At 39.0% G+C, this 8896-nt stretch overlaps 2 protein-coding genes across 2 annotated transcripts; both read left to right on the forward strand.

Annotated features, from left to right (window-relative positions):
• Window positions 1-210: 210 nt before the first annotated feature.
• Window positions 211-3215, forward strand: LOC132623601 (pentatricopeptide repeat-containing protein At5g66631). The gene has a single exon (XM_060338377.1). It carries the CDS (start codon window positions 530-532, stop codon window positions 2495-2497), a length of 1968 nt encoding a protein of 655 aa, XP_060194360.1. The 5' UTR covers window positions 211-529; the 3' UTR covers window positions 2498-3215.
• A 318-nt stretch (window positions 3216-3533) lies between these two features.
• LOC132622935 (serine/threonine receptor-like kinase NFP) lies at window positions 3534-6847 on the forward strand. Its single transcript, XM_060337626.1, has one exon. It carries the CDS (start codon window positions 4076-4078, stop codon window positions 5891-5893), a length of 1818 nt encoding a protein of 605 aa, XP_060193609.1. The 5' UTR covers window positions 3534-4075; the 3' UTR covers window positions 5894-6847.
• The last annotated feature ends 2049 nt before the right edge of the window (window positions 6848-8896 follow it).

The following is an 8896-nucleotide window of genomic DNA, read 5'->3' on the forward strand; positions in this document are numbered from 1 at the left end:
AATCTAAATCTCTATCTTGCAATTTTTATTTTTTATATTTTACTGAGCTAGGATTTAAATTTTGAAGCTCAAAATATTAGGTGAAGAATAAAAATTAAAGACCACCAATTTGAGGGACAAAAATTAAAGATCACGACAATCTGCGCAAAAGAACGATTATTTTATGGGCAATGGACATTTGTGTTCTTTTCCTAAAAATTAAAGACCAGCCCACTAAGGGCATCTTGCAATTTCTTCCGTCCAAAGGCCACTACGTGAAGTCCAAAAAGGCAAGAACACAGGCTCGATGAGTCACAAAGCCAAAGAAAACTCACCGTCAAATCTTTTGAATTTAGCCCAAATGATGCCCTTAGTCCCTTTATCTTCCTCTTTGTTAATCTAACCACGGCTAAGTTATCTGTTTTTGTAAATTCCTGAAGAGCTGCCACGCACACCAACTGTTTGATATTTTTGTTCTAATAACTCTTCTGTTCCTTAAATTGCATTCTTGCCTTGCTTTTCCTAGGTTGTTGTCTACCTATAAGTTTATATGTACTTCAACCGATTCTACAAGATAAACAGCACATTTAGTAATTTATCACTGCATTTTCACCGTTTCTTGGGAACCCAAAATGTGAATAATGTAGCTTTATACTTCCAGAGAGCCAGACTTATTGATTCGATAAGACTCGCTCTGCGGTCTAATTCTTCAAATAATCTGATACCCAATCTTGAAAATCCTTCTTTGGACTCTTTTGTAGTAACTAAAGCACTTCAATCAGCTCCCTCACCTGATTCAGCTCTCTGTTTAATTGAAAATCTAAAAAAGATTCCTCATTTTTCGCATACTCATAATACCCTTTATGCATTAGCCAAGATTCTTGCTAAGGCGCGGGAAAATGCTAAATTAAAAGCCCTTATCAATGCCATTAACTCGGGAAAGTTTACTAATGTTGCGCGTGTTAGTTACATGGATCAGATGAGATGGTATGGTATTAGTAGAGAGTTTAACGAGGTTGTCCGTGTGTGGGACGAGTGGAGGACAACCCTTAAAAAACATCCTTGTACTGAGTCTTATAACATTGTAATGGGGTTATGTGTTCAGATGGGTAAGGATAGTGATGCTGTGAGGGTGTTCTATAGGTTGATTGAAGAAGGGGCACTTCCTAATTGTAGGACATATACTGTTATAATTGAGCATCTTGTTAGGACTAGAAAGTTGGATTCAGCCATTGAGATTTTCCATATGTTGCCTAATGTTAGGATCAAACGTACGGTAAAGCAGTATTCTGTTCTAGTGGAAGCATTCAGTGTTGCCAATCGGTTAGATGTTGTCAAAAGTTTGCTTGATCAGATGAGAAGTGATGGAATATTGCCTGTTCGAGCTATGCTATGGTCATTGCAGCAGATGCAGAATGCTGGTTATGATGCTGAGACAAATGAATTGCTAAGGGACATGTTACCGGATGGGAGGATTAAGAAGATTGGTTACTCTATGGACAGTAGTGAAGACGAGAGTGATGATGAAGATGAAGATGAAGAGATTGACTGTGACCATAATAATGCTGTGGATCAACCTCAACTGAAGCCGTGGTTGGATCCAGCTGCTTTAGCTAATGCTTTAGGGAACTGGGGCGCTGAGGAGGTGTCAGCACTAGAGGATGCAAAATTAGTTTGGACGACTAGGTTGGTGTGCAAGATGATCAGGAGCTTCAAGTCAGCAGAAACTGCTTGGCAATTCTTCTGCTGGGTTGCTTGTCAGCCAGGATTCACTCATGATATATACACAATTTCAAGAATGATCGCCAGATTAGCTCGCCATGGATGTGTGGATTTAGTTGATCAACTTTTGTCTAAGGTTGAAAGAGAGGGCATTCAATTGTCTTTCAGCACAATCCGGTTAATTATTGATTTTTATGGGATTTCTTGTAATGGTGATCCCGCCCTTAGGGTTTTCAAAAACGTTAAAACGATATGTGGTCCCATAGCTAAAAGCAGTCAATTGCTTCTGTACTCATCTCTTCTAAGGACTTTGATAAAATGTAATATGAATTCGGAAGCCTTACATATTCTCGAAGAGATGAGTTTACTAGGAATTGTTCCAGATTTGCAAACATATTCTGGACTAATGAGCCATTTCGCTCTTCACGGAGATATAAAAACTGTACAGAGGCTTTTCGGGATGGTCAGGCAGAGTGGTATAGAGCCTGATGCTTATATGTATAAAGTTCTCATCCATGCATATTGCAAATGTGGAAGAGCTGCTCTTGCACTAAGGGTTTTTGAAGACATGAGGAACTCTGGGTTGTTGCCTGATGCTAACACCAAACAATTGCTTGTCAAGAGTCTCTGGAAGGAAGGCAAGCTCCGAGAAGCTGCTTCTGTAGAAGAGAGAACTGAGGAAATAAGTGATGCTCTTCCCCTTGCTTTGCCTGGACATATGTTTACAGTTAGCTCTACAGATCTTTCAAGAGTGTATACCATTTATTCTTATAGTTTCCAGTCAACTTGTAGTTGAAGGACTATGTCACTGATCTGGATATAGAGCTGTAGTGCTTTTCCACTTCATATTTCAGGTTAACATCATCAAGTGAATTCTCATCAAGGAGGTCTGTCTGGTTATATGTCCATAGCATTTTGATTATGTTGATCAGAAATGAAAGTGTTGATCTTTGTAATATTGTTGCTGAAAATCTCGTATAATCAACTGGATTTTTACTTGGCATCTGACAAGAAATCCTAATTGTCAACAATGCAGCTGTTTTACTCATATAAGATGGTGATATTTCAAATCACATTTGCTAGGGTTTAGGCTTCTATCTGTATTTGTGCACTTTGTGATCAAGATATATCCGTGATATATGTTTTATCATAGGGTGGAGCTGGTGCTTGTTCATCTGCTCTAGGATTTTTGCTAGTTCCGTCCCAGGGCCAATGTCCACAAATGATGGATGTTCACTTTTCTGCCTCTTAAGACTTCAATTATATTTTTTGCATTGTCATTAAGGATTTGCTTGGGATTTTATTTTATTTCCATGTAAGACAGCTTTTCAGAGATTCTTAAAACTGTTATCATGGAAACTAAGTGGTCCTCTGGCTCCCATGTCATTTCAGGAGGAACACAGAATTCATGGCTAGAGAGGGCACTTCAGTTGGTCTTAGAAGAGACAATAAAAACAGCAAGAAGCAGGGTGTGTTCGGTATGACGAAAGTCATTTTCTAGAAAACATCTTCCTGGATATGTTTTTCTGGTTTTGGTTGCGGAGTGGAAAATATTTTCCGTTTTTAAAATAAAATAGTGATATTAATATTAGCATAATGAAATTGTTTTATTAGATTTTTGGATATTAAAGATTGATAATAACGTCTAAATGTTGGTAAAATCAATGATATGAAGTTTAATACTTGAGATAATTGCGAAGGTGAGGGAATTCATTTTCCTCTAGTGAAAAATGTTTTTATTGGAAATTATTTTTAGCAATCAGACCCTAGAAGATGACTTATTTCTGGAAAATATCTTCCGAAAAATATTGCTCATCATACCAGAGTACGCCCGGAATGTCTCCAAGAAACTGACAATTGTAAATTTTGCCTAATTTATTATGTCCCTTTCTCCTAAGGTAAGAGAGCGTGACACAGGCTCGCTTGCATGTGTTAAGCATATACCTAGTGACAACCACCTCTGAGAATTCACCAGTATCTCTAGTTTATTATTCTTAGTTGTTTACTTTATGAACTTTGATAGAAGGAGGAATCCTTGCCGTCCGGATTTGGTTCTAGTATTAATCTATTTGCTAGAGCTTCCCTAGAAAAGAACTGAAAGGAGATGTCATAGTCAAGGAGAAATGATTTTTCTTTTACTTATTGAGAATATTTTACTAAGCATTGTTGCATAAAGACAGAGACAGCTGCTTAAAATATGAGAATAGGCAGAGAAGACAAGAGGGTATCTCGCAGACAAAGCTACAGACAAGCCTCCTAGATATTGTCCATTTCTCTATCCTTCCAAACTTAAAAGATAAATCCCTAAAATACACTCTTGCTTGAGCCACCAAATAAATTTTTAGCTGGTGCCTTGCTATCTAAGCTTGTAGCAATGGGAGTTCCTCTTGTCTCCTTGTTTTACAACTTTTTCGTCTTTTTCATCCTTTCATCTTCCAATGTAACTGCTCAAACATCTAGCACAGACACAGACTTTTCGTGCTCATTAAACTCTTCCCTGTCTTGTGATACTTATGTCACATACCGTGCCCGTCCACCAAATTATTTTGATGTGGGAAGTATCTCTGATCTTCTTGAAGTCAGTCGTTTGAGTATAGCTAAGGCCACAGGTCTAGCCTCAGAGGACACCGAGCTATTCCCTGACCAGCTTTTGCTCGTACCCATTAAGTGCTACTGCAATGGTTCTCATTATTTCTCCAATGTCACCTATCAGATGAAGAAAGGTGACAGCTTTTATTCAGTTTCAATAGGAGCTTTTGAGAACCTTACTAATTATCATGTTGTGCAAGATATGAATCCAACACTAGATCCAACCAACTTGACAGTTGGTGCAGATGCCGTTTTTCCTTTGTTCTGTAATTGCCCCGCGCATTCTGATCTTGAAAAGGGACTTCAGTACCTTGTCACTTATGTGTGGCAGCCTTGGGATGATATATTGCCTGTAAGCAATATGTTTGGAGCATCTGCAGCTGACATTCTGGCTGCAAACAGTTTCAGAAATTTCACTGATGCAATATGTCGTCCTGTCTTGATACCGGTAAGACTTCCTATTATTATGCAATCTTACCCCTCTTCTACAAGCAGTAGAAAATCCAAACGTAGATGGATCCTCATTCCTGTTTTAAGTATTATGGGGTTGCTTGTAGTTTTTTCATTTTGCTTGATGGTATACATGCGGCTTCTAGAGGAGAAGAGGAGGGCTAATTTAGCCCGTAACTCTTCTACTCTTGAAACTTCTGATCTTTTTCATACCAAGAAAGCCTCCAAAGATGAAATTTTGGACCATAAGAACATTCAAGATAAGCTTCTTCCTGGAGTTTCTGGCTATATCGGAAAGCCAATAATATATGACCTGAAGATCATCATGGAGGCGACTATGAACTTCAGTGAGAGGTACAGGATAGGAGGATCAGTGTACAGGGCCACGATTAACGACCAAGTTATAGCTGTCAAGAAAACTAAACAAGCATCGGAGGAATTGACGATACTTCAGAAGCTAAATCACGCAAATCTGGTGAAACTAATGGGCGTTTCATCAGACAATCATGGGAATTTCTTTTTGGTTTATGAATATGCTGAAAATGGCTCACTGGATCAGTGGTTGTTTCCCAGACCGTCATCCATGTCTTCTGCCTCTGACTCAGTGGTATCGCTTGGTTGGAGCCAAAGGTTACATATAGCCTTGGATGTTGCAAATGCTCTGCAATACATGCATGAACATACTCAACCTAGTATTGTTCATGGACATATCTTAACGTGTAGCATACTTCTTGATTCAAGGTTTAAAGCCAAAATTGCAAGTTTCTCTACAGCCACACATGCTACCAACTCAATGATGCTGAAAGCCGACGTGTTTGCTTTCGGGCTTGTGCTGTTGGAGTTGCTTTCAGGGAAGAAAGCAATGGAAGTTGAAGTTATGGGAATCTTGGAAGTTGAAGATAACAGAGAGGAGAAGTTTAGAAGGTGGATGGATCCAAAGTTGAGCTTTTACCCTGTTGATGATGCTCTAAACTTGGCTGCCTTAGCAACAGCGTGCACATCGGAGAAATCAGCAGAGAGGCCTAGGATGACAGATATTGTCTTCAACCTCTGTTTTCTTACTCAATCATCTTTTGAAATGTATGGGAGGTCTTGGACTTCAGGTGAACCTGAGGAGATTGTTCAAATTGTTAGCCCACTAATAGCACGTTGACTTAAAGATGGAGCGTAAATATAGAGCCCGTTTGGATTGGCTTATAAGTTGCTTATAAGTTGTTTTCAGCTTTTTTGAGTGTTTGGCTGGTCAGCTTAAAGTCATTTTGTGCTTAAAATAAGCTCAAAAAAATAATTGGGCCCATTTGACTTAGCTTATTTAAAGCAGCTTATAAGCTGAAAACAGCTTATAAGCCAAAAAAATAAGTTAGACTATCCAACTTATTTTTTTTTAGCTTATAAGCTGCAAACAGCTTATAGGCATAAGCCCAACCAAACAGGCTCATAGCCAAGAACTTTGTCCAGTTTGTCTCAAATTTGTAACATATTCTGGATTATAATGCAATGGGAAGGATAAGCTGATCTCCAGAATATGTTGCAAATTCGAGTTCTAGTGTCCAGTTATTCCCTGTATTTCTGTTGCAGCTAAAGCAGTTGCTATTGTAAATTCTTGTGTAGGATGTTTTGCTCAACCACTTAACTTTGAAATAAGTGTATGTAGAACAATTTGATATATATTTCCATCTTTCACTCTCCAAAAAACGAAGAAAAACTAAGTTTCTGAAAAGACAATGCAAACTCGTTCTTAAATATATTTGAGATGTAAACAATACAGACTAGTACTGGTTTAATTTGTAAAACAAGTTCTCTAACTTTGTGCATCCATCAGTATTTGTGCAATGTCTTTCCTCCGTCCTGCTCGAAGACAGCCTGTTTTCCATTTCTTATTTTCAACAGACCAAACACAATTTCATAAATGTCTATCTTCAGATTAACCTGACAAGCTTCAAGATTTTCGTATAATGTGATGTGGTGGAGTTTGTGAAAAGCTTCAGTATTGGCAAAATAGCAACAAGTTGACTATGTTTTATTCTCATACCGGTCTTGTTCTTATTCCAAAGGTTGAATCTCCTACAACTTTTGCTGGTCTTAGGCCAAGTAGTCTTAGCAATTTCTCTGCTAAGATAATATCCAAAGTCCTGGCTAAAACACTGAACCCTCTGTTACCTAAGCTCATTTCTGAATCTCAGAGCGGTTTTGTTAAGGGTAGGTTCATTAATTGATAATGTTATGATGGCTCAGGAAGTTATTCAGGGATTTCATAACCAAACACGTGAGGCAATATAATAATCAAATTGGACATGACAAAGGCATATGACTGGATGACATGGAGCTTCATTACTACTGTGTTAAGAAGGTTTGGTTTTGGTGACTGGTGGATTGAAGCTATTGGGAGATTGATCACTAAAATTGTTTACCCCAAATTTGGATAATCAATTAAATTTATGAGTGAGGTATAGGATATGTGGTTAAGCCTTAATCTATTTGGTAGAAAAAAGATATATAAGGATATGCTATGAAGAAGCTAATAATAATCGATGATTTACTATAGATATATATATCTAATAATATATGAGTATTGTTTGATTGAACAGATCTAAAAGATGAACACGATAATCTGGACCAAAATCAAATGTTGAGAGGGAGAGATTTATATATTATTGCTATTACAAATGTTCTAGAACTCAATCAGCCAACCCCTAAAAGTAGGGTAATGACCCCTATTTATAGTTTTGCCTCATGGGCTTCATACAACATAAGACCCTAAAAAATAAAAAAAACCCTAAAATGGATAAGGTTGGTCGTACGGTCTGACACCCGTACGATTGGCAGTACAATGTGGCAGAACGGTATTGACGCGTGGTAGTTGTGTAACGGATCACCCGGACCAACGACCACGATCAAACGGACCAACGACCACGATAAACTCGGCTAAGGAGAAACTGGACCAATCGATTTTCTTCGCTTTCCTCGGTTCAAGCACTCCTCCGGTCCCGAAAGAAAGCCTTCATGCTCGTGCTTATTCCTTTCTTCCCTCGGTTTTCGGTCTCACCGGTTTAGCATATATCCGATTTTTATCGTATACAGATAGTCCCCACACTTCCCGGACCGTAGTTTTATCGGAGTAACGGGGAGTGGATGAATCAAGAAATCGGTGGCTCCATTTGTCCCTTGTTATCTTTTCATTTTGGCGGGAACAGTTGCGTCACGTCCCTCTGTCATCCGCCACGTGTCTCATCCCGGATGGTTAGCTCTGACAACCGCCGTAACGCACGTTGTTTCAAGTCATTTCTTATTAATTATGGGACACGTGGCATCCCCCGGTTGGCTGGGTTTTGAAACCGCCTCGATCCCATACCTATATAACGCCATTCTCCTCTTCAATTTTTACATTTTACCTCTTTCATTTCATTTATTCTCTGCTTCATTTCTTCATCTCATCACTTCTAATCATCCTCCATATCAAGTTTGTTGCTGATTCAACCATTTTTCCTCTTTGATTCATCGCTTATTTTACGTGAAAGGAAACAACTCTTCCAACTTCTTCACTAGCTGTTCTCATTTTTTAGCGTGTTGCTGCTGCTTTTTCTCATTCTTTACCATTTTGAATTCTGTCTTGATTTTTCCCTTACTCCATTTTTTAACTTCCTTTTCGAATTCACTCAATCTTTTTTTTTTCTTCATATTTTCAAATGTCTGCCAATATCGAAACCACCTCCCATTATGTTCCCTCGGTTTCTTCTCAAGGAACCGAGCCAACTTCTCAGCCCAAGGGGAAGGTCACCTTCGAAACCACAACTTTGGATATTGTACTGTCCAAACCTAACTACAACAAAGATTTCGAGGTCGAGAAACCTTCTCTGGTCTCCGACAGAGGGTTTGATGTAAGGCGATATCCCTCGTCCATTACTGAGGACAAACTCGATTTGTTCAGGGACGATTGCGGATGGGATAACCGTTCGGTTCAAGTTTTCGCCCCCGGACCAGATGAATCAGTCACCGACCATCAGGAGGGATTTTTGTACGTTTATACTTATCCTTTCACCCTCAAGATCGACCCCCCGATCGATTCAGTCATTTTAGATATGTGCCGGACTTACAACGTTACCTTGGCCCAGATTGGTCCGATTGTTTGGAGGACCGTGGCCTGCCTCCGGCTATT

This window comes from Lycium barbarum, chromosome 12 (assembly GCF_019175385.1).
Source record: "Lycium barbarum isolate Lr01 chromosome 12, ASM1917538v2, whole genome shotgun sequence".
Classification (NCBI taxonomy): Eukaryota; Viridiplantae; Streptophyta; class Magnoliopsida; order Solanales; family Solanaceae; genus Lycium; species Lycium barbarum.

Coding starts and splice junctions, on each gene's coding strand:
- LOC132623601 (XM_060338377.1), top strand. CDS start 530: ATGTACTTCAACCGATTCTACAAGATAAACAGCACATTTAGTAATTTA.
- LOC132622935 (XM_060337626.1), top strand. CDS start 4,076: ATGGGAGTTCCTCTTGTCTCCTTGTTTTACAACTTTTTCGTCTTTTTC.